This window comes from Taudactylus pleione, unplaced genomic scaffold (genome assembly GCF_031769625.1).
Source record: "Taudactylus pleione unplaced genomic scaffold, aTauple2 ptg000139l, whole genome shotgun sequence".
In the NCBI taxonomy this organism is placed as follows: domain Eukaryota; kingdom Metazoa; phylum Chordata; class Amphibia; order Anura; family Myobatrachidae; genus Taudactylus; species Taudactylus pleione.
In genome coordinates this window covers 5,575,184-5,601,993 of record NW_028284541.1, presented here as the reverse complement: position 1 = coordinate 5,601,993, position 26,810 = coordinate 5,575,184, and the positions used below count along the sequence as shown (strand labels likewise).

General features: G+C 42.6%; 1 protein-coding gene across 1 annotated transcript in view; it reads right to left on the bottom strand.

Annotated features, from left to right (window-relative positions):
• MNAT1 (MNAT1 component of CDK activating kinase) overlaps positions 1-26,810 on the bottom strand; it is a 216,797-nt gene that overhangs the window by 73,035 nt on the left and 116,952 nt on the right. The window contains exon 7 of the mRNA XM_088473767.1: positions 1,622-1,743. Coding sequence (XP_088329893.1) covers positions 1,622-1,743 — 122 coding nt within the window. The remainder of the gene's footprint in view (positions 1-1,621; positions 1,744-26,810) is intronic.

Below are 26,810 nucleotides of genomic sequence, written 5' to 3'. Positions count from 1 at the left end.
GCAGCACAGGTAAGGGCTATATATACACTGCAGCATAGGTAAGGGCTATATATACACTGCAGCACAGGTAAGGGCTATATATACACTGCAGCACAGGTAAGGGCTATATATACACTGCAGCACAGGTAAGGGCTATATATACACTGCAGCATAGGTAAGGGCTATATATACACTGCAGTATAGGTAAGGGCTATATATACACTGCAGTATAGGTAAGGGCTATATATACACTGCAGCATAGGTAAGGGCCATATACACACTGCAGTATAGGTAAGGGCTATATACACACTGCAGTATAGGTAAGGGCTATATATTCACTGCAGTATAGGTAAGGCCTATATATACACTGCAGTATAGGTAAGGGCTATATATACACTGCAGCATAGGTAAGGCCTATATATACACTGCAGCATAGGTAAGGGCTATATATACACTGCAGTATAGGTAAGGGCTATATATACACTGCAGTATAGTTAAGGCCTATATATACACTGCAGTATAGGTAAGGGCTATATATACACTGCAGCATAGGTAAGGGCTATATATACACTGCAGTATAGGTAAGGGCTATATATACACTGCAGTATAGTTAAGGCCTATATATACACTGCAGCATAGGTAAGGGCTATATATACACTGCAGTATAGGTAAGGGCTATATACACACTGCAGTAGAGAGTGGATTGTGCTGCTACAACCTTTATGAACCCTTTATAGTTATTAGAATTCTTATTTAATAATTGCATAAATAGGACCCTATCTGTATTCAGATCTTCATCTAGTAAAAAAACAAAGAGGATCCAATAACATTTTCATTTATGTAATGATCAAAATGTTCCAACATTATGGAATGGACAATAAACTAATTAAAAAGTTTATCCTTTTATGTAATTTATTGTGTTCTCTTTATCTACTTCATATGGCATTTTTTTTCACAATGAATGCAATGTATACATGGTCAGCATGGCATTGAAAGTGGGCATCACGGCGCGTGCACTGTCCGGCGCACGCTGGTGCACAAGAGGAAGGATGAAACCAGCATTTGCATATTTCCGCCCCTGCGACTCCGCAAACAAAATCGCAGCCGCGGCAGCACTAGCGTGCACCACTGAATCAGGCACAATGTTTTGCATCTTCTCTGTGCATTGTGACATCCTCCCGATCCCTTTCCCCCTCTGCCATTGTAGGATTTGCTGAGAAATTGTGAATATGGGGCAGCCATATTTGTTTGCCTTCCAGAGAGGTTTTGTAAAAGAAATATAGATTTGTAGCATATCTAATTAGATCAGAAAAAGGTTCTTACGTTGCTATTTAAAGTGAAAAAAAAACTATATAGGTTTGCTGCTTTAATGCCAGAAATACTGTGTTAAATACTAATACTATGCTACAGTGTTATTGAGTCAGAGTCCATGAAGTCAGTTAGAGTCATGGAATCCTGTGGGCCTTTCAAAAGCTTCACTCACGTCACACAATAATTCTCTCCGCAATCCGCACACTGTTTACTAAACCAGATGTTCCGTAATTAGCTCTGTGTATATTTGACAAATCACTTTCCTAAAGTCAACTTGTGTCTGTGAATAAATGAATTCAGCGGAAACACAAAAACAGATAAATACACTTACCCCAGTCTACTCAGCGTCTCTATCGGAGGAACTGCAGGACCGTATGTTTCTATGTGAATAGGTTGATACTGATACAAGGCTTCTTCTAGTTTCGGGACTGGCACAGAGGAGATATGCTGACCCTGCAGAAACAAACCAGGTGTTAGAACCTGTTAAAAACATAAAACTTGACTTTTTTGCACATGATCGGAATCTACGTTTTATGGCATTATTGAACGACAACAATTTGCTCTAAAAAAAAAAATCTGTTTTGCAAAGCTGTTTGGAAAAGGTGAGGTAATAATTAGGGGGAGATTTAATTTCAGAGAAGTAATATTAGACAAAAAAATCTCCAAGTCTGCCTGTCAATGACTAAAGCCGCCAAATACACGGTGTGATATGCACCTTGTGACGCGACAGAAGATCAGACGGCTGACACATCGGCCGGTCCCAAACACGGTGCGATCGGGTGTCGGGATATGCCAGCACCACCCCCCCCCCCTCCCCAGCCCGCATAGCGCTGCATGGATTTGTACATCCCATTCCCAGATGAATTAACTTGCAGTAAGATCTGGAGGTGCGATGTACGACCCCAAGGAAGCGTGCTCTGGGCCTGATTCAGAGCAGATCGTAAGCGGCCGCTCGTTCACCCCAAGCGATGTTCGCACATCTGCACATGCGTATGGGTCGTAATGCGCATGCGCCAACCAGTCAGTGTGGTCTGAAATCGAGCACTCGCAAAATAGCGAGTGCCTGCTAATTTGAGTGACAGAATGAGGCGTTTGTGGGTGGTAACAGGGGAAGGTGCTTGAAAACGGGGAGTGGTGATCCGAACGCAGGCATGCCAAATGGTCAAAACGGGCGTTTTAAGGGTGTGCATAATTAACAAAGCAGCGTCATCGACCACGTCACTTGGTTGTTTCTTAGCCTGAACTGTTCGCATGATTGCGGTAGGATAAACCTACCACAAGCACTGCGAGCAGTTCAGAAGCCTTTCGATGTACTTGATTAATCTAATAAATAGCGGAGATGACGTATGATGCGAGCGGCCAGGGGGCGTCTTTACAAAATAGCGAGCGCATGTTTCGTTCGCTCAGACATAGAGGCGTCAACAGACCGCAAAGAGCGAGCGCTCAATTTAAATAGCCGGCCCCTTTTTCTGAACGAGCGAGCGCAAATAGCGTCCGGCACTGAATCAGGCCCTCTGTCCGATATCTAGCCCATACACGGTACGATATAGCAGCGATATCGTACCAATCCATCGGATCGGCTGCTATATCGCACCGTGTATGGGCACCTTAACTACCGTGCCAAGTAATTGCTTTTGTAGAAGTCACAAATGTAAGTTGATCATAGAAGGAATATAGAAATCTAAACATTTTTGTTATCCAGGTGAAGAGGCATGGCAAATAACAGATTGGGGGAGGGGATAAGTCATATAAACCAGATGTGGGCAAAATGGTATTCTGCAATAACCTCTTATTGGTCGGCCAAAAGGGCTGCAAATTACACTGGAGTGGAGATTAATCAAACCTTGGAGAAAAACAGTGGAGGGAGAAAAAGTTCCAACCAATCAGCTCCTGTCATTTTCTAGTATGTGGTTGAAAAATGCCATTTAGAAGCTGATTGGTTGGTACTTTGGAGCTCATTCAGAGCCGCTTGCTAGATGCGATCGCTCGCATCCAGCGTATGCAAATTTGGCAAAGTGATGCCATGACAGGAGCTTGCTCGGAAAAGCATTAGCACGCCCACTTTGGCTGTGTGAGCGATCGCTCTGTGTATGCAGACACCAATTAGCGTATTTAGAGACGCCCCCTAGTGCATGTCATCTCCAGGAAGTGTTTTAAAACATTGGTACATCGAGCACCATTGGTAGCAATCACAGCGCTTGTGGTTGCCTTACCCTGCCGCAGGCACTGCGAGGACTTCAGTGTAAAAAACAGGCATGTGACGTGTTAATTGTGCTTGACTTAAAAACGGCGTTGAAACACTCAGGCACGCCTGCGTTCGCACCTCCACTCCCCCGTTATTAGTGTCCTGCCCCTGTTACCACCCACAAACGGCCTCTCCTGTCACTCATTTCACTGGGCTGTCTTTACTGGGCAAGCAAGCGGCCTGCGATCGCACAGAGTAGTTTGCACACGCGCAGAACGAAGTGTGCGCATGCGCATTCGCAAACCATCGGGGCGCTTGCGAGCGGCTCTGAAACAGGTCCTTTGTCTCTCTCTAAGGCTTGATCCATCTCCACGATGTCATCTAACATTAAAGACTTCAAGCAGGGCCACTACTACAAAATGTCGGCCTGATAACCAGGTCAACATTCTAACTGTCTTCTCAATGTAGACAAGTTGACCGCATACCTCTCTATTTTATATAAATAATAACTGCACTAAAAGAGTTGGGTACATAGACCATCATTTGACCTAATAGTTGACACACACCATAATAAATACATTTCCCATAATTGATGTCATTTATTTCCCTTTCTTTGTATGTTTATCTGACAATGCTCACCCTAATAGTGTATGAATCATTGATGTATGGTAGCAAGAACTGGAAGGTTACGTACACTGCCTTCTGACAATACTGGGCCTGACTGGGTCCCTCAGTGGGAACCTCTGTGTGTGACATTTTTACTATGAACGGGGCCTGCAAACTATGGCCCTGATTCAGAGCCGCTCGTAAGCGGCCGCTCGTTCGTTCTGACCGATGTTCGCACATCTGCGCATGCGTACGGATTTTAATACGCATGCGCGAACCAGTCAGTGCGGCCGAAAATCGTTTGTTCGCTATATAGCGAATGCCTGCTATTTTGAGTGACAGAAGGAGGCGTATGTGGGTGGTAACAGGGGAAGGTGCTTGAAAACGGGGGTGTGGAATTCGAACGCAGGCGTGCTTAAAGGTCAAAACGGGCGTTTTAAGGGAGTGCATAATTAATACAGCAGCGTCATTGACCACGTCACTTGGTTTTTTTTTACTCAGAACTGCTCGCAAATTAGCGGTTGAAAAAACCAGCCACAAGAATAGCGAGCAGTTCATACGCTGTTCGATGTACTCGATTAATCTAATGAATAGCGGACATGACGTATGGTGCAAGCGGCAAGGGGGCGTATTTTTCAAAATTACAACCGCAAGTTTTGCTCGCTCGTTCAGACTTAGAGGCGTGAACAGACCCCAATTAGCGAACGGTTCATTTGAATAGCCACCCCTTGTTTTAGAACGAACGACCGCAAATAGCGAGCGGCTCTGAATGAGGGCCAATATATACACTAACCATACATAACACACCTACAACAGAAAATAAGCTAAACATACCAATTGACTGAAGACAATAACTTTGACTGTTTTGGGTGAGTTTTGCCAAAGGCTGCAATGATCAATTGCTTTTGTATGCTGAGTATTTTTTATGTCCTTTGTGATAAGGTTGGGGAAGGGGGTCCCTCTCCTGGAGTAGATGGACACCTCCTTAGACACAGCAGCCAGGAAATAGCACTCCAGTTGGGGATTTTCGTACAAGCTGGTCGGCGCCAGTTTTTATTGTTCAATATCAATAATCAAAGAAACAAAACATAAAATAAACCCTAGCCCGTCTGGGCACTAACTAGACAGTAAGTTCCCTCACTAACAGAGCACTAAATAAATTCCCGTCCACATGACCTTCTGGTTTGTAGCCAACAGTGTCTCAGAGCAAGCTAACATGAGGGCCTGCTCTTCCAGATATGAGACACTCAGCCACAACTAAAACTAGCTTATCACAGCCATTTCCAGGTGCAAGCCCTAATGACCTGCTACCAGGCTGAAAGGCCCTCTCCTCACATCCACAACCCATTCCGGCTTTTCACTAAAGCCAGCATTTCTAGTCTGTTTTTCCAAACAGACTTCTCCTGGGTGTTTTAAAACACATAGGACAGGAATCTGGGACAGATAAAGAAGCCATTCCACACTTCTCCAGTGCTTCTACCACACCTTGGATAGATGTATTTAATACACAAGTTTCACCCGCTGTCTTATGGCTCAAACTAGCACAACACCAGAGTCTGCTACATGGAGTCACTTTTTCCTGCACTCTGTCAGTTCTGGCAAATTCAGGGGTCTATTTACTAAGCAGTGTTAGGAGACAGAGTGAAAAGTGATGAGGTACCAGCCAATCAGCTCCCAACTGTCATTTTTCAAACACAGCCTGTGAGATGGCAGTTAGGAGCTGATTGGCTGGCACCTTATCACTCTGTCTCCTAACACTGCTTAGTAAATAGACCCCTCATTTTGTTAACCATCTTTAAATGGCAGTGAAGGAAGTTGTGTGTAAGCAGGTGGGAATCGCAAGCTCCAACTTTGCTGGTCGTTCCCACCCCTTGCTGCCCTCACCTTCGGCCAGGACATTGAGAGGAAGGAAGGATCCCAGGAAAATGGCTGCACAGGGCATCTCCCAGGAGTCTGAATGGGGAAAGTATGGAGTACATATACTTTGCACGGGAATATGCAACTCTTGTCACTATTACTGTACTATATGTTTTTATTCTGATTGCATCCAGCTGTATTTTCAATTACAATATAGGAGAAAGAAACAAAAAAGGAGGTAAAACGACAGGCGAGAAAATACTTTCTAACAGTTTCAAACAATTGTGTCATTCTCAATACCGATTAATTTAGCAAAATAGAAAATAACAGGGTAAAATTAAGGAGCAATTTTCAATTAATGAGAAAATAAAATAAAATGACATTTACAGCAGATCGCCATCCACATGAGCGAATAAAAAGTGAATTAGAGCAGACAACTCCTCTATCACTATAATCCAGCAGCTCAAGTTTAGTTACTACTAGGAAACTGCGCTGCAAGCCAGGTGTCCCCATACAAAAGGGAATGCAAGTCACGATGGCCTCTATTATGATGTTGTCCATAGTGAAGAGCAGGTTAGGTTTCAAACACTGTATAGCTATAGTTCACCAAGCAGCAAACAGAATGTGATAGCATTTTCTGCAAGTGCTGAGTCCCCCAAACATACTGTGCAAAAGGCACAATTAGGCTGTAAACTCTATGATGATGTTTAATAAATGAATGTTGTATGATTGGTCGACAGTCATCATGTCAACATCAATCATGTCAACATAGTCAAGCTGTCGACTTAGCAGCACGGATGGCGTAATGGTTAGCATTCCTGCTTCACGGCATTAAGGTCATGTGTTCGATTCTCACCCTGGCCCTCACTGTGTGGAGTTTGTGTATTCTCCGTGCTTGGGTGGGTTTCCTCCGGGTGCTCCGGTTTCCTCCCAAACATCCAAAAAAATATACTGTTGTGGAATATGTGTGCGCTATATAAATAATTGGTAATAATAATCAATAATAAAAAATGTTGACAGTGAGCATGTCGACATTCAGCATATCTACACGGATGATAGGTCCACATGATGAACTGTTAACAAACCATCCCTGGTTGTCTAGTGACTTCTTAACTTCTCGCAGCAGCGGCTCCAGCGTCTTCTCACAAGTCCCGAAGGTTACGTGAGAAGCAGTTCCGGTGGCGGTGCCTCAGCAGAGGCTTTTCGGTGAGTATTCTGCTAACCTAACCTCCTACTGTATCTGAACCCTAACCCTCCCTGCGGCGCTTAACCCTTACCGTTTGCATCCTCACATGGCAACATTTCAGATGTCAACATTCTAAGTATATCGACATGGAGCCTGTCAACATGTTCAACCATGTCAACATTCTAATGTCGACATTGTGGCGTCAACATTATGACAGCAGACATGGTTATCGTCATTCACCTGACCGGACACCACATAAATCTATTGCTCCAGAAGGCAGTGGCTGTAGTAGTGTCATATCAAATTAACCCTCATCATTAATAATAATACCCCTTTCAGACAGAAAACCAAATTACCAGGTCAAACATTTCTACCCGGCAATTTGCTGATCAACACGGGTCCTTTTTCTGTCTGAAAGGGTCAACCAGGGTCGAAATTCCCGGGACTTTGACCCTGGTAAATTCCTTGGTCGGAGACCTGGGAATTTCGACCCGGGTTGACACTTTCAGATAGAACAAATACCGTGTTAATCAGCAAATTACCGGTCAGCAATGTTTGACTCGGTAATTTGCTCTTCTGTCTGAACGGGGGTTCAGGCTGGGACCGGCAAAACGACCCGGACCGCAAATGCCGGGTAAAAGCCGGGTTTTTTAAATTTTTCTGTCTGAAAGTGGTATTAATCACAAAATCTAACCATCACAAGAAACTACTTAGATTAAATGTTTGTAGGTTTCCTTGACAGTAATGCATTTTGAGACTTGCCTAGGTTTCAAAGACTTCATTTATAATCTAGGGGAAAGGGAACAGGCCCCATGTAGCCTCTAAAATAAACAAGTACAACCAATGATATAGCCTCCATTTCCATAGTCCATATCTTGCAGAACAGTAAAAGGGGTCAATCCAATTAGGTGCGAGTTTGCAGAAGAGCTTGTTTTATGAAACTCGCAAACATGGCGCATTCCAGAGAAACGCAAGACCTAATTAGAAATGCCTATTCACAGGGAAGATATGCAAATTTTCTATAGCATGCAACTTGGAAGAAGGGCATGAAAAAGTAGGGAAACTATCCCGGACCCCACAAAAGTGACAAATTTATTAGCAGAATCATACAGAAGGCTGATAGCGGGCATAAGGAAAGTACTGGATGATTTTAAATGGTGTCAAAAGGCTGATTTGTGCATTTTTTTAAAAAAATTATAAAAAGCAAACTTTTTGTTTCATCTCTAACGAAGTAAACAAAAAAATGCAAAAAAAGTAGTAAAAAATTAGATTTTGTGGTAATTTGAGGCCATTTTAAATAAAAAAAATAAAATAATGTATAAAAAAATTCAAAAAAAATATATATATATAAATTTTCATTTAAAAAAAAAAAATCTGTAATTACATATGGGGTGCCTACACGAACGAAAAAAGTTGATTTTGGGGTAATTTGAGGCCTTTTTTTTTAACCCCAAAAATGACATTAAGCGAAGTGTAAAAAATTCCAAATGCCTAACTTGTCATTAGAAGGAGGGGGTTCTGCACTGTGTCCCAACATTTTTACCTTAAAGTAAAGATTTTCCCTACCTTTTCCCACCCTCGATTCTCCTCTGTAAAAAAAACATGCGCATTTGGAATTGGAGTGTCTCCTGGGATAGTAGACACCTCTCCCACATCCCGTCCACTTCTGCAATGAAGTAGTTGGGCCCGTGATTACTCAATTTGCTGAGAATCACATCATCTTCTCCAGCTGCAAAATACCATGTATCGCTGCATTTTGCAACAGGCGTTGGGCAATGATAAATCAACACAAAAATATATAAGAGCTGTGCAGACCAACTCTAGCAATGCAGCATAAGTGTAATTCCAGAGGAAAAAAAAAAAACATGAACACTGTGTCAAACGATAAATGACAATCATCGGTTTAATAAATCAAGAGAGATATATTTGCTATATTGCTCTAAAATAAAAAAAATACAATAGTAAAAAGTAAACACATAAATACACTGGTGTATTGCTAAATATGAGATCTCAAGACAAGAGATACACCAAGATTTTGTTCCTAGTATATTTTGCATTATTCTCCTACGAATAGCTTTGCTACAGTAAAAAAAATAGCTTCTATATATAGCGCACACATATGCCGCAGTGCTTTGCTGAGAATATTTGGTTATTCAAAGTCCCTGCCATAAGGGACTTTATAATCTATGGGGGAGATGTATCAAACCATGGAGAGAGAGATTAAAGTACCAACCAATAAGCTTCAAACTGTAATCTTCCAAACACAGGTGTCTATGTACTAAGCCCTGGAGAAAGAAAAAGTGGATGGAGATAAACTACCAACCAATCAGCTCCTAACTGTCATTTTTCAAACACAGCCTGTAAAGTGACAGGAGCCGATTGGTTGGTACTTTATCTCCGTCCACTTTACCGCTCTCCAAGGCTTAGTACATAGACACCATAGCCTGTCAAATAACAGAAGCGGATTGGTTGGTACTTTATCTCTCTCCAAGATTTGATACATCTCCCCCTTTATTCCCTACCACATGCACACACCGACACACTAGGGTTCATTTTTGTCAGGACCCAATTAACCACCCAGGCAGACACGGGGAGAATATACAAACTCCACACAGTTAGGCGCTAGATTATAGACCCAATACCTTTGAGACAATAATGCTAACCATTACACCAACCGTGCTGCCCATTATATTTAAAAATCCCTTTGTTTTATTTAATAGCAGAAAATTACACAAATGTACCCTATATTAGTCATTCACACAATAGGCAGTAGTAGTTTTAGATATACAAAAGTATCTGATTTGACACTACACACACTATCATCCTTAGCTGGTGAAAGAAGTACTAAACTCTTATACTATTTACAACAAAAGGACACAAGCATGTATTTCTCGTTTCACATTTAATATGAAAATTCACAAACCAACAGAAAAATGGAATGGCCAAGCCTATTGCAATATCACAATACAAAACCAACTTTTGTATTGCTATAGTTATATAGGGGAACTAATCGTTTCAGTAAACAGCCAATAGTAAGAAAGTGACAAGACTCATTAGATACATTGTGCCTGTGTGTAAATGACGTGATTGATTGCCTAACTAGCACTGACAAATGTAGAGGTCATTATAGGACTAAGAAGCCCTGCAGGGGGCACTCAATCACCAGTCTACTATAATGACATCACAAGTCCCAATGTCAATTTAACGACTGTGTATATTAGAAACATGGAAAACCAGTTAGTCTGTTCCTGCAAGAAAAACAAAAATAACCAAGCCCAGTAACAGGGGGGGACAAAAACTCCTCATTATGATGCAAGGTAAATTAATATGTGATTTATACAGCACAGTATCCAGTATAGATTATAATGTTCCAACGCAGCACAATTCAAATTGCATCTGACATTTTCTACGATTCACAAACGGTGATTTAACATTTTATTCGGACCTGATGTTATGTACATTGTGGTGATAAACAAGATTTACGCAATAGTAAAAATGTTATCAAAACAAATCATTAATTCATTATTTGAAATTTTTAGTTTGGAGTCAGTAATATTGTTACTTAAATGTGTGAAAACGTTACTTTGTAACATGAGTAATCACATTTCATTCTATACCAGTTTTTTGGTCTAAGTCCTCCCTTGCTATTCAGCTTGTATGTTGATTGATCAAAGCACTTAGCAGGGAGACTTGCATTAAAAAGATGCACGTCGTGCACTTTACATATCTGCCAAGTCAAACGTTCATTTAGACGAAAATATTGGATATTGTAGAAAAATCTACACAGCGGGATATGGCAGAAATTCTGATCATTTGCTCCCGAGCTAGTTTATAGCACATGTCAGAGCATCAAACAATTATTATTTATTAATAAGGCACCTGGCGCGATTCCTGTACGGTGTCATTTCTCCTCAGTTTCGTGTGACAAAGTTTGCACTTAGTGTACTAGATATACTAAGGGGCATATATACCAACGGTCGATTTTAAATCAATATAAAAATTGATCAATATCGATGTTGTGTTTCTGGAGCTAAATGACACATTTACAAATACTTACATAAACAAATAAAAAATTGTCTATTAGAAAATGGGTGATTTAGCCCCAGAAACAAAATCATCAAAGATGATCGATTTTTATCGATTTTAAATGAATTAAAATCTACCTTTAGTAAATATACCCCTTAAGATTAGTATTTTTGGTGCCAAGGAATTGGTATAAAGTCGCAGATTAAGCATAACGATGCATGGCGAGGGTCACTCGTATCGCACCTGTCTCTTGTCTGTTTAGCTTATATTGTGTACTTTTGCTACTTTTTTGTCCATAGTGCTACTTTTTCCTCATATTTGCATTTTAGTTCACTTAAAGCAGATTCTCCCAAACTCCACCATTACAGTCCAAGTTTTAAGGATATCCATGCTCAAGTCCAGTTGGTTAAAGGTACTAATTAATGGCCTGATTCAGCAAGGATTGCAACTGCGATTACGCATGCAAATCGGCCAATTGTCGCCTTCTGCACACGCATCACAGTGCGCGAACCAGCCACTGCGAGCATGACTACGCAGACCTTTTGCAGTGATTGACAGGAAGTGCCGTTTGGGGGTGGTGATGGGGGGGGTGGGTAGTCGACAAAACGCAGGCATCCGAGTGCATTTGAACAACATTGCATGTTACCGATGGGTGTGCAGTCTTACTAAACATTCCGAATATGTGTAAGGTAATGTGGCCATCCTTATGTAGTGCTGCCACGGCATAGCGATCGCAGTGGATTAGCAATGAGACAGCGTGCATAATTGCTATTGCAATCGCAAGTGCGATCCTTGCTGAGTCAGGCCCTAAGTCACCTGTGCTCAAGCATGGCTATCCTTAAAACATGGACTGTAATGGCAGAGTTTGGGAACCTCTGACCTATAGTGTTCTAGGTGTTTTGGCATGGTTAAGTAGCAAAGTCCGTGGCAAGGTAAACAAGGATATTTTGAACGATTTGAGATTAAGTGTATGTGGACACATCTGTACTTGGCAGTAAATAGCCAGTATTTTCTTTACATGGTTGATCTATTTCTGTCAGCTAAATAGTACATGCTGCATCTTTAATTTTAACATATTTATCGCTGCCCTGCAAATCCAGTACTGTGCTGTTTCATCACTACTGAACTTTACAGTTCTAGAACTCACTCTGTATCTGCATGTTCCTTTGCTCAGCAGTCTAAGCTGTGACACCTGTCATTTAAACATGTCAAACAAAACTGTGCATACATGACAGTGTCTGAAGGCATTACACAAGTGCTATGCATGATTCCACTGACGGCTAGTCTCATATGGGGGCGGTCAGGATATGTGTAACTAATGTAAAATGCAGAAATATAGGCTACAGTGAAATGCTTTCATTTTAAAAAGGGAGACGTATGTGACATTTGTGGGAAAACATTTACTTCACATAACAGAATTTGGGTGTTTGCGGAGGTGATTTTCAGTCCACTCCAGAGAGAAAAAAAAAGATTAAAATACGTTTGTCTGACAGGCCCTAATCACCCACCATAACATCAGAGAACTGTGCACAGAAAGGTCCTCAGGGAGTGTGTGAAAAGCTCTAGACCTTTCTGCTCAATTACTCAGGCGGCCATTTTCTTCCTGTTTTTCTCACTAAGAAAATGAATACTATATGTTTTTTCCATGCACAGAGCTCAGACACCTCCAAGTTAGGGCCCTTTGAGAGCTCTAAAGAATCTGCGGTTTATAATATTGTACATTAGCCATATTGTAGCTTACACAGAAGGTCTGTCAGTGAAGCACACGCTGTGCTTTGCTTTACATACAAACCATCATTTTCCATAATGTTTGTCTCTCAAGGAGCGCACAGCAGCTGTTAAATGATGCGCAGTCTACACTGGTCGCTGTATACTTGAAATGAAGATTTACGTAATGAGCCCCATATAAAGTCACTTGATGTTTTGCGTTCTGCAGTCAGGATGTGTATCATTGCAGTCATGTTAGCTATGCAAAATATAATATTCTAGGACATGTTGAGGAGTCTATGAAAAACACACATTTATAGCCTGTGAACATGGGATTTTTTTTCTCCACACACGTGAGACATAGGTCAATAGGATAACACGCATGGACATTTATAGATTAGTGCATCAGTCTGCCATTCTGTAACCCAGCTATATGTTTAGCGCCAATCAGACAGATGGTTTCAAATAAAATGCTATAATTTATCTTAACATAGTGATCTGCACTAATTAAAAAAAAACATTTGGCAAGACGCACTGCAATCAAATAGTCGCCATTCAGACACAAACAAAAAACTAATTCCATCATAAACCAATTAATCTACCACGTATGACTTTGGAGTGTAGGAGAAAACTAGGAACTAGTAGTGGAAACCCATGCCAATACAGGGCAAACATAAAAACTCCACACAGATAGGAGCCTGGTTGGAATCAAACCCACAATCCCAGTTCTGTGAGGCACTGCAGTGCTAACCACTTTGCCCCGAAGAATTTAGCAAGAGTCTCAGGAAACAAATATAAACATCCAAAAGGTGGAATTTTTTTTTTTAGATACATGCTTCTGGTTTTTATTCTACTGACCAAATATAACTGTAGAATTCACTTTCATAAAGCCTCAATTCTGAAAGTGAAACGCGTCAGTAACATCTGCTTTATCTTTGGAGGTTTACCCTGAGGTGTGACCGCCAGTAACTGATTGACTCACTGCTACCAGAGCCACTGACATAAGTGAGCGGAGGTCCTACTTGGCACGTTGGATGTGCACCTTGTAGCGGCATGTGGAGCTGTCACAGGCTGACTGAGTTACTGCCCTTGGAGCTGCTTTTTTAGCCAAACGTGGACACTGATAATGATGCTGGATATATACCTTACAGGTGCCTATAGGAATATCGCAGCTGGATGTGGCTTTTATTGTTATAGACCCTGAGGTTTAAAAGTGGAGGAATCCATTGTATTTAACATCTAGGATTCATCGGGTGAGATACCAATTGGACCGATTGTTTAAAATAATACTATTGATTGTTCCCCTGTGGACACACGAGACCGGATACAAGATATAGTGGTAATTATAATTAATCACTTTTCTTCTATCGGAAAATTATGATCCACCATAATTTATAGTGTGATTAAGTGAGCATTATATCCAGTGACTTTTTTATGTATCAATTTATGGTGATTTTTTAAAAACTTGATATAAATGATTTGGCAATTTTTCATTTGGTGTCTTGAACGTCATGTATTTCTGCTATGCCTAGTTCATGTATGTTTAATGGATGGAGTTAATTAGCGTAACACCATTTTCATATAACTGTAGCATCGAAGACGACTTCTACGTGGTCGAAGGACACAATTTATGAGAAACGCAAAAAATTGGTAACACAGTGTTGAAAGTAGTAAGAGAAAGGCAGCAACAAAAGTATTTCCAGTTCTCAGGAATATGATCCACATGGGGATTAACTGACAAAGACATAAAAATAAAAAAGGTTGATGGAGGGTCAAGAGACAATAGTGTAATGCATATTTGCATGCAAAATGTAAGAGACGGGTGGACGTAGTATGACAGAAAACATAAAAGCCAAAGAGAGACGTAACAATTTGCTAGTCAAATCCTAACACAAAAAGATTCCAGGCAGTTTGTGCTGCTTAGAATTCACATAGGAAAATTTCCCAGGTACGTCCTAAGCAAGAGCAGTGCTGGGCTTCATCTGGTCAGGGTAACTGCTTGGCTCAGCAGTGAGGAGTGATGACTGATTTTCTATTGGGCTGGCTTTTAAGAGACAAGAGTTAAAGCCAATAAATTGGAGCATAATTTAATTCAGAATTTAATGATCCTTATGAAGTAAACCTGTGTGCATGGGCATATGTATTGTAATCACATTCCCATCAATGCTCACGCTTAATGGGGGGTATCCACTTAGCGATTTAGCCAAGCGATTGCACGATAACGACATCGTTATCGTGCAATCGCTTGCAAATCACGCATGCATCGGGCATGATTTGGTCGGAAGCGACCAGCGATGCGCGTGCCCGCTGGTCGCTACTGACATCCGACATCGCCCGTACATGCTGGTCAACCTGACGATCTCGTCAGGTTCAGCATGTGCGGGTATGAGGGATGTGCCGGGACTGAACGAGTGAACGTTCATGTAGGCACATCACTAGATATACAAACGAGAGCACGACAGCAATGTCGTAATCGTGCTCTCATTTGTATATCTACAAGTGGATACTTGCCTTAAGAAAGAGACAGGAACCAGCATTTTGGGAAGTCTATGGATACTATTTGTGCTTAATAACACCTTCCAAAACCTCCTAAAGCTAAAAGGCTCCATCCCCATTTCTGGTTAGTGAACTAAAATTATCCCACTTTGCAGACCTGGCAATTTTATTTTGAGGGGAAATTCTATAATATATATATATATATATATATATATATATATATATATATATATATATATACATACATACACACACACACACACACACATATGGTACTGTGCAAAAGCTTTAGAGCTTTAGGCAGGTGTGGAAAGAATGCTGCAAAGTATTAGTACTTTCATAAATAGAAGTGTTACTAGTTTATATTTATCAATTAACTAAATGCAAAGTGAATGAACAGAAGAAGAATCTAAATCAAATCATTATTTGGTGTGACCACCCTTTGCCTTCAAAACAGCATCAATTCTTCTAGGTACATTTGCACACAGTTTTTGAAGGAACTTGGCAGGGAGGCTTTTCCAAACATCTTGGAGAACTAACCACAGATCTTCTGTGGATGTAGGCTTGCTCACAGCCTTCTGTCTCTTCATGTAATCCCAGACAGACTCGATGTTGAGATCAGTGTTGTGTGGGGGCCATAGCGTCACTTCCAGGACTCCTTGTTCTTCTTTACGCTAAAAATAGTTCTTAATGACATTGGCTGTATGTTTGGGGTCTAGCTGCAGAATAAATTTGGAGCCAATCAGACACCTCCCTGATGGTATTGCATGACGGATAAGTACTGTAACTGCCTGTATTTCTCAGCATTCAGGACACCGTTAAATCCTGATGAAATCCCCGACTCCATTTGCTGAATTGCAGCCCCAAAAACTTGGAAGGAACCTCCACCATGCCTCACTATTGCCTGCAGACACTCATTATTGTACCGCTCTCCAGACCTTCGGCTCATAACTTGCAGAAACCAGTGGGACCCAGGTACACCCATATACCTTTCTGAGAAGTTTGTCCAGAAGTGGTCTTCATGGAAGAATTGCGATACTTTTGACGTGGAAACAAGGTCAAGCTACTCAACTATGCACGAAAACATCAGACATGGGGTGCAGAAAAATGGCAGCAGGTGCTCTGGACTGAGGAGTCAACATTTTTAATATTTGTCAGTAACAGAAGGCAGCTTGTTTGCCGAAGGGCTGGAGAGCGGTACAATAATGAGTGATGTTTGGAACTGCAGTGTCATTTTTCAAACAGTGCGCACTATGGGTTTCATTCAGACCCGGTCGCAAGCGCTGAGCGCTCGCAACCGGGTTGATGTTAAGGCCCTGCACACGCGCAGCGGCCGCACTGCGCGTCCACAAGCCCCAGAGCGAGAGAGAAACTCTCTCGCTCCGGAGCTCACTACAAAAGGGCCGGCTGTCGATGTTGATCGACAGCTCGGCCTGTTTTGTAGGCGGGGCTGGGGGGTGGCTACACAAACGGAGGCATTCCTGACGGAATGCTTGCCGTTTTGTGGGCCGCCGGACTGACATCAGCAGTGATGTCAGTGGGGAGCTTCCTGCTCGATTAGAGCAGGAAGCTCCCTGGGGCTTGCAGTTGCCGAGACCCAACCTTAGGGTCTCGTCGCAAGCCCCGATGCAAGACCATCGCGACCATCACCCTGGTCGGTCGCTAAGCTGAGGCCGCACTAAAAAAAAAAAAAGAAGCGGCCGCCCTCATTCAGAGAGAGCGATCGCTTCTTGCGACTGCCTCTGAATGAGGGCCTATGTTTTATTTTCTTTCCATTTACATATATCTTATCATTTGATGGGTCTTTTGACCGAAGAACTACGAACAAGATTGGCTATTATTTTTATTTCTCTTTTCTTTTTCACTGGTTGAGTTGAATTTATATACACTGCACACTATCAGGCACTCTATACTCCCTACAGTGTTATTTTAATATATACACACGCACATATAGAAATGCCAAAAGTCATGTGATAGCAGTATTTAAAGATGACGGTAGGTGGAGTCACCGTACTGTGACATCTTGGAAATGCCCAGACCTGCATCAGTTTTCATCTCACAGCTCGTGAGTCAGACTGAACGTCAGCTGGCTGCTCATGGCAAGCCGACGTGAATTATCCAACGGGGCATGATAGTGGGTGCCCGATGTATGGGACATTCCATTTCTGAAGTTTTGAGGACATTCAACACTCCTCAATCTACGGTGTCACGTGTGTGCCGGGAATACCTCATGAAAGGCATTACCACCCACCGTGGACAGCGCAGTGGCCGACCATGGGTGCTTAATGCTCGTGACCAGCGGCGTCTGGTTAGAATTGGCAGTGGGAACAGACAAGAGACATTGGCTGAAATCACTTCCACATTCAATGCAGGAGGTATCAGATGCATATCCAGGTGTTCAGTGCAGCGTTCTTTAGCTTCCATAGGATACGAGAGCAGAAGACCCAACAGAGTGCCCGTTATCTCTACAACACAGCGCCTCACGTGGGCTCGCTACACCGCTAATTGGACCCTGGAAATATGTGCCGTGGTCCGATGAGTCACAGTTCCAGTTGTTTCGGACTGATGGTAGAGTTCAGGTGTAGCGCAGACCCCATGAGGCAATGGACCCCACTTGTCAACAAGGCACCATACAGGCTGGTGGTGGCTCCATAATATTGTGTTGTGTGTTCACGTGGCATGGGTTAGGTCTGATGGTCCTCCTGAACACGACATTGACCTGTGACAGCTACGTTTCATTGCTTGATGACCATTTGTAGTTCTTAATGGATAGCATGTAATGACAGCACAACGATGGACTACTCCAGCAGGATATGAGAGTTCAAATGAATGGCATGACCACCACGGTCACCAGAAATTAACTCAATCAAGCATTTACAGGACGTGGTGGAGAGTTCCATTCGCACCCATGATACTGCACCTACAAATATCAGACGCTATCCGGGTCACACCTCTCCAGAGGTCTTCCGTCTCTTGTGGAATCGATGCAATGTCGAGATGCTGCACTTTGCCGGGCTAGAGGGGATGTACACGATAACAGGCGTCTTATCTGGGTTGTACACTTGGGCTAAATCCTTTTCTAATTCCGGACCTGACCTGTAGAGGGCGAATGCTATGCAAAAATTGTGTTCTTTAATTAATTAAAAATTAACAGTAATTAATTAAAAAAAAATTTAGTTGCCTCTGCCGTGTTTTAATACACTCATATGTAAAATTTCACAGTCTTGGCTTGTAAACTGTGGATTTGTATAGAAAGACAGAAGGACAAATTTTCATTTTTATATAGTAGACAGTGGCGTAACTAGGGGGGGTCAGGCGGGGTGCGTGCCCTGGGCGCCGTTGGACCGGCGGCGCGAGGGGCGCCACCGGCCACGGTACCGGCCCGCCCTAGTTAGCCAGGGTAGCGCCGACCGCAATGAGTGCGGTCAGCGCTACACATTTACACAGGACCGGCGCTAGGCTTCCAGCGCCGGTCCTGTGCTGCACGCCTGAGCTCGTTCCCTCCCCCTGAGCGCTTTCCCAATAGCGCCAGGAGGCGAGCTCAGGCTGTGCATAACACACGCATCGCCGCCAGCGCTGGCGGCGATGCGTGTGTTAAACAGCAGCCAATGAGAGTCAGATAGACTCTCATTGACTGCCGCAGCACCCACTGCAAGAGCCGGACTTCTGTCCGGCTCCTGCAGTGGGTAATGGGACAGACGTCATGACGTCTGTCCCATTATGCTGAGCACGCCGGCCTGGGAGGACTGGTGGGCGGCGGCGGGAGCGGCGGCGCGGACTGGAGGAGAAGCAGCAGCAGCGTGGATTCAGGTAAGTAAGTTTTTATATATATATTTTTAAAAACCTGTCAGCCACCCCCGTTGTGCCCCCAGTAGTGCTACCACTGGGGGGACCTCTACTGGGGTGGGGGCACAACAGGGGGGGGGGTGGCTACTACTGGAGGCACCATTATTAGGAGGACCTCTACTGGGGGGGGGGCTATTACTGGAGGCACCATTATTAGGAGGACCTCTACTGGGGGGGCTATTACTGGTGGCACCATTATTAGGAGGACCTCTACTGGGGGGGGCTATTACTGGGGGCACCATTATTAGGAGGACCTCTACTGGGGGGGGCTATTACTGGGGGCACCATTATTAGGAGGACCTCTACTGGGGGGGGGGGGCTATTACTGGGGGGCACCATTATTAGGAGGACCTCTACTGGGGGGGGCTATTACTGGGGACACCATTATTAGGAGGACCTCTACTGGGGGGGGCTATTACTGGGGGCACCATTATTGGGAGGACCTCTACTGGGGGGGTTCTATTACAGGGGGCACTTAATCGGTACGGGGAACCTCAACTGGGGACCACTACTTGGGGGGGGGGGGAACTACTACTGGGGGCATTATAAAAGGGGCCTACTACTAGGGGCACTGCATTGGGGGGACCACAACTGGGGGCAATAACAGGAAGGACCACTACAGGGACCACTGGATAGGGGGGGGTCACTACTGGGAGCCTGCATCAGGGGGACCACTACTGGGGGCACTGCATGGGAGGGGGGTGGGGACTACTGGTAGGGGCACTATATAAGGGGCTTACTGCTAGGGGCACTGCGGGGACCACTACAGGGACCACTGGATAGGGGGGGTCACTACTGGGAGCCTGCATCAGGGGGACCACTACTGGGGGCACTGCATGGGAGGGGGAGGTGACTACTGCTGGGGGCACTATATAAGGGGCTTACTGCTAGGGGCACTGCGGGGACCACTACAGGGGGCACTAGGTAGGGGGGATCACTACTGGGTGCCTGCATAAGGGGGACCACTACTGGGAAACCTGCATGGGGGGACTACTGCTGGGGGCACTATATAAAGGGCACTGCATGGGGGGGACTACTACTGGGGGCACTATATAAAGTGCACTGCATAAGGGGATACCACTACTGGGTGCACTGCATTGTGGGACTGCTACTGGGGGCACTGCATAAGGGGGAACACTACATAGGGCACTGCATTTGGGGGGACCACTACTGGGGGCACTGAGTAAGGGGAACTAATTGGGGGCTGTATAAGGGGGACCACTACTGGGGATACTGTGTAAGGGGCACTACTATGGGCCTGCATAAGAGGGACCACAACTGCATACGGGGGGTACTGTATAAGGGGTACTACTGGGGTTAAGGTGCATATGGCTAGGAATGTTCAGCGTGAAAATAAAGGGGTGTGTCATGTTGACACGCCCCATTTTAAGTGACCATGCCCATTTTTTTTGCGGCGCGTGCACATATCAGATTTTTTTTTTTTTGGGGGGGGGGGGGGGCTCCCTTTTCAAATTTGCCCTGGGCTCCAAATACCCTAGTTACACCACTGATAGTAGATACACATATACATGCACACACACATATCATATTATATATATATATATATACATACACATACATACATACACACACTATATACACACTATATATGAGCCAGATTGAGGAAACATGGATGCACTTATAAATGCTCAAAATCTTTGTAACTGGGCGACCCTTTTAAAGACTTTAACACATGATGACCGTAGCCATTATGTGGGCTGAGCCAATTTCTATGAGTATGGAATATCACTGAAACATGTCAAACAGTAATGTGACTAGTTTCTAGTGAATTGATAGGCTGAAAATTGCTGGAGACCCTAGAATGCATAGAACTGAAGGCAGAATAAGATGCAGGAGCACTACAATGCAAGAATACCTTCACGCACACTGCATACCATGTCTAGGACTGCAGCTAGTACTCCAGATACCTGGATACAAGTACATCCTGCATCATTCAGTCTGCATTTATCACTCGGGCTGTCCTGCACCGCACACTCAATGCAGCGGGTGTCCTGGTATACTCTGGAGCTCCATCTACGGTCCTACCTTCAGCATTGTGCATTACATTGTAATTAATTCCCCTGCAGGCGGTCACTGGTTCTACACTGGCACTTCGTTGTGGTCACTTAGAACTGCCAAGCAGGACTGGTAGTAGAAGTACTGCATTGACCAAGCATCATACTCAGTCACACCAATAACATACATATATGATAATTGATCTCCTGCAAAGGAGTCTTATTAAGGTCTCAGGCAAGTCCACGGGTCCTGCTCTGAACCCACAAAGCGCTGGGGCTGTGACCCTTGGGAGCGTCTCTAAATATACAAGAACAGAAAAATATCATAATAGTGTTGTGAATTTTAACATGGACTGATTCACCTTCTAAAAAAAATGTTGGTTACGTTAGATAAAAGTGAGAGAAAAAAAGAACAGCAGCAAAAAAAATGTTCGACAAAAACAAATTGATAGAACAGCAAATATACAGGCTGGCATATTACCAGGAAAGCCATCCTAGGGTAACAAGCCAGAAATAAAGTCTAAACGTCTGAGAAATGTCCTGGCAGACGCATGGTATTCTATATTTCAGTTGCTCTAAGACTATTTAGTCAAATCTAGGCAAATGTCCAGAATATATCCACTGTGTTTTATTGGCATCGAAGTGTATTCTGGATATTAGAAATAGTCTGGATAAGATTTTGTTATACAAGGTTTTAGTGTTTGTGTAAAAAAGATTGAAAAAAAAAATATAAATTAACTATGGAGGTTACAAGACTACTATGGGCTGAAATAAATACTTAGCGGTCAATCCTATTTCACGCGATGTACTCCCAAGTGCGAGCCACTGCGACGTCAGCGCTTGGCGGCAGTCCGGATTCACCTAAAAGTACTCGCAGCCCCATAGGGCTCTGAGCAAATGAAGCGAATTCAGGCACGCAGCAGGTCGTGAAAGGTGAGAGGTGCCGGTCAGTTGGCAGCGTTTTAACGGCGTTGCAACGGTAACTCGCACCCTTCGCATGGAATAGGATTCACCCCATAGAGGGGTCATTATTAATGCCCAGAAAATGCTTTACAATTTGCAGCAGTACATAAGAGGTGAGTTGTGTGCCTCTAAACGGGCAAATTGGCCAGAAGAAGGGTTAGGACAAGAGCAGGAGAGGTAAAGACACGGGCAAAGAGATTCTTGTACAAACTGATTAAAGACGACGTTATGTGAAGTAGTTTGGATATAAAAGCTGCTATTCTAAACATGATTATAGGTATGCAGTCGGGATGGCGACGGACTAAATGTCAGTTTACCTACTGTGGGAGCCCAAAGCCCGGCATCCTGATCGAAGGTAAGCCGGGCGCGGACAGCCACGCGGGGGGGTTAAGTTAGGGGCTCCCGGGGGGGGGGACTTAGGGTTAGGAACCCCCCCAGGAGGGTTAGGGGGGGGTTAGAGTTAGGCACCCCCTCGGGAGACTTCGGTTTAGGCTGCGGGGAAGGGGGTTAACTTTAGACATTTAGAGGAGGGGTTAGGGTTAGGCACTTGGGGGGGAGGTTAGGGTTAGGCACCCCTAAGGGAGGTTTAGGGGGGGGGTCTTCCGGCGTCGGGATATGACCTGCCGGACATGGGTCCGGCGGTATTTCATACCGATACCTTATTTATACTGGTGGCTTTAGGCATTCCTAGAATGTGTGGATCTCATATGTAAAGCGCTTACACAGACGAAGCAGCAGTACATGTAATATCAGCTGTGCCACATTGCTCTAGAATTGTAAAACATTGAAGAGGAAGAAAACAGAGATCTCTCGATATTTTATGTTATGCATGAAAATGGAAGTTTAAAGCTTTTAATTAAATAAACTAAAAAAATAAAAACATCCATGCTTTGAATAGCCATGTATTCTCTTAACCATGTTTCACGGATAGATTTTGCCGTTTTTATCACCGTTATGGTTAATAGTTTACTTTACAGTGTTTTAAATGTTCCAGAACACAGCACGCATCCATTAACTGCATTTTTTTTAAATTAGTTCTTTAAACATATTTTTGATGCAGTTTGCGTTTTTTTGTAATTTTTTTCTGTTACTGAACACATAAGGGCTTCCTTTACAGTAGAAAGCAATGCAACCTGAATGTATACTTAAAATGTTGTCTGCAAAACTGTGTTCTTACTGTACATGTATCATTCTTAAAGGAATCAGTCAAGGCGATAAGCAGTGGTTTCATTTAATAAATAGGGACATTTATAATTTTATGGTTTTTTTCACACTAGTAAGAACAAGTCTCTAAACCAGGTCTTTACAAACCACAAAAGATGCACCTGATTTAAAGGTGCATCTGGAGATGTGATCTACTTCTGTGTACCACCTTTTTGAAAACAATGGCACCTGAACATTACACTGCTTTTATTTTTTATTTAGTCAACAAAATTTTACATATCTAGTATGACCATTTCTATGTGACCATGAAATGATAGAAGCCAACAGTTTTGGTTACTGCAACAATTTTGTGCCTCAGGATTTGACCACTTCTCTTTCTCAAGGTCACATGAATTTATTGTAATCTGGAAAGGATTTGCTTTCATACACCGAAGTCACACAGTGTTGGGCTTGAACAGAGGCAACCAAAGTTGGTGTGAACTATCCTCCTCCCCTCTCAAACTTTAGTTGTTATCACATTGAAAGAAACACCTCACTTAAATGATCACCTTAATAGAATGGATTATGACCTTCAAGGTTTCCCACCTTCCCCGATAATGTCCATAGACTCTACGGCATGTTTAGATATATATTATATACATCTAAATAGCTTGTGGCTCATCATTTTGCAGAAGCCCGACAGACTAGTCACCCTTTGATAACATAAAACTGACCAGGTTCCTGGGTAACCTAGAGGATGAGACCATCTTGACACAGTTTCCTCCAGAGGACCTATTGAATTGCTTGGACTTTCCTGTAATTTATTTTTATATATAAATACATTTTATTTTTTTATCTTTATTTTTTAGTCTCTCGTTTTCTTTGTTTTTGTTACTGCCCTATATTTCCTTTATTTGTTATTTTTTCTGTCTTCTTTTTACTTTTATCAGTTTGTTCTTATTTTCCTTTCCTTTAACTGGTTTTCTCTTTTTCTCTTTATTTTTCTCTTGACCCGCCCTGCCCTTATCCTTTCACCTCCTTTTCCCTTTTTGTCAGGGTCTTTTGTTTTTCTATTCTTCTCCTTTATCTATATTGCTTTCCTTTTCCCTCTTTTCCTTCCTTTATTTAACTTTTTTTTTTTGCAGTTGTGACACTATTTTTAGCAACGTCCTTCACAGATAAATTGGCGGTACACACCCGCCAACACGCTCACGAAATATCACGATTAAAAAAAGCCGGAAAACATGAGCTGTTTTCATACGCAAGGGTCGATTTGGGAAACACTGCTATACACTATAAACGTGGTTTTGTACAGTAGTACATGGCCTTCTTCATGCAAATTCAAAGCTATCGTAGCAGTTATCATACTTTTTTTTTTACTATCGTTATGAATCTCTTTTTATCCAAGTCTTGGAGAAAGATAAAGTGGAGAGAGATAAAATACCAACCAATCAGCTCCTGTCATTTTTCAAACAATACAGCCTGTAAAGTAAAGAGGGGTATCCACTACATGATAAAGTTGAACGATAACGATAAAATCGTTCGATAATCGTTTGAAAATTTGGTCTTTTAGACATCTATCATCGTTCAAACATGCTGGTCAACCTGACGATATCGTCAGGTTCAGCATGTTTTCAGAAGATTGATTGTACCTGCAGTGAACGACATATCGTTCAGTGTGGGCACCCTGCAGTGCAGTGAACGACTGAACGATAACGATATCGTTCAGTCTTTTCACTGTCGGATAGTGGATACTCTCCTTAACAGTTAGGAGCTGTTTGGTTGGTACTATAAGGTATATGTACTTAGCCATGGATAGAGATAAAGAGGAGAGAGAAAGCACTAACCAATCAGCTCCTAACTGTAATTTTTCAAACAGCCTGTAACATGACAGTTGGGAGCTTATTGGTTGGTACTTTATCTCTCCCCAAGGCTTAGTACATCTACCCCTCACTGTCTTTTTTTTTGTAAAACTACTGACCACACACATGATTATCTAATTAATCAACCTGTGCACGCAGCCATTGGATGATAGAAATAATGGATATACAGTGAATCTTCCCAGATACTGAACAGCTGGATCTTACCAATTTGACTACACACATCTATTTAGATCGAGCAAACAACTGGATTTTAACATGTGTAGCTTTCAGATCGAACCTCATTTTAGGCCATATTAGTGTGGAATGCAGACACTTCTAAGGGGATCTCAAACAAAACCAAATTTTACAGACCAAAAAGGAAAGGCAAAAAATCCACAGACATGCAGCACATTAATAAATTAAACATTGGTATAGGGTAGCTTCCTTTAGACAAACAAATAAATGTAATAAATAAATATAATCATAGAAAATAATAAAAGAAAAAAAAAACACCCATTAAACACATTTGTGTAAAACATCAGATTAAACATTATGCTTTACATGCCAGCACTCTTCCAGCCCCAGAAGCATGACTAATTTTTATACGGTTATTATTGTAGCATTTTTACATTTCACAGCTTATGACGAGCACTCTGTCTGACAAAGTCTACTCAAATGTAATATATATATAATTTGGAAAACATTTACATTGAGCACCGTGGACAACGCTGCTGTTTTCAGAACCGAATAAACTATTAAAGTACTTGTGTGAGATCCCAGGTTTCTACTCATGGAAGTAAATAACTTAAATTTGGTGCAATTAGATGGTGCAATTTAAACAGTGAGTGGAAAGAGCCTTGGAGACACCACCTTTATCCTACAAGGATACATCTTTAATTTACACAATCCAATGTTTGAATGCCGCTGGTAACAGGAAGAGACTGCTAATCGGGTGACAAATTGAAAATTTAAAAAATTCATGTACTGTTTCTATGATGAATGGCTAGTGCATGAATTGTTGGTGACTTATGCACTACGAACTTTAGCAATTAACATTTGAGACCGTAAAATGTTGTTTATTTTACTTGTGCCTCATATTTAAAAACAAATGCCAATGGCAAATATATATAGTGTATATTTTGATTTGTTGCCATTTCAAATCTTAGCCCCCAAGGGTAATATAAAACAAAAAATCAACTGTGGCATGAAAACCTAGCTAAATAAATTCACTGACACATTGGAGGGTATTCAATGACTAGTGGTTTGCTGCAGAGTGGCTTTGGTAGAGTCAGGCAAAGGCTATATCAGGTTCACAATGTGAACGAAACGCGTTGTCCATCAAATACTACGCCACCACCATCCTCCTGGGGGACTATTCTGCACAGCAGGACCTATGTAAATACTGATGGTCTGTTCCTCACAACATACATGATCACAACCAGGCACATTGTGGGGGGCTAATGCTATTTAGGAGTTAATATAAGTTTGCTGCTACTACAGGGCTTTCAGTTGCCGTTACAAATTGATGGAGCTGGAATTTTTTATGCAACTTATATATCGAACTCCATAATTTATATTACACTTTCAATTTTTTTTTTAACTTTAAATTATGATGTTCAATAAAACGT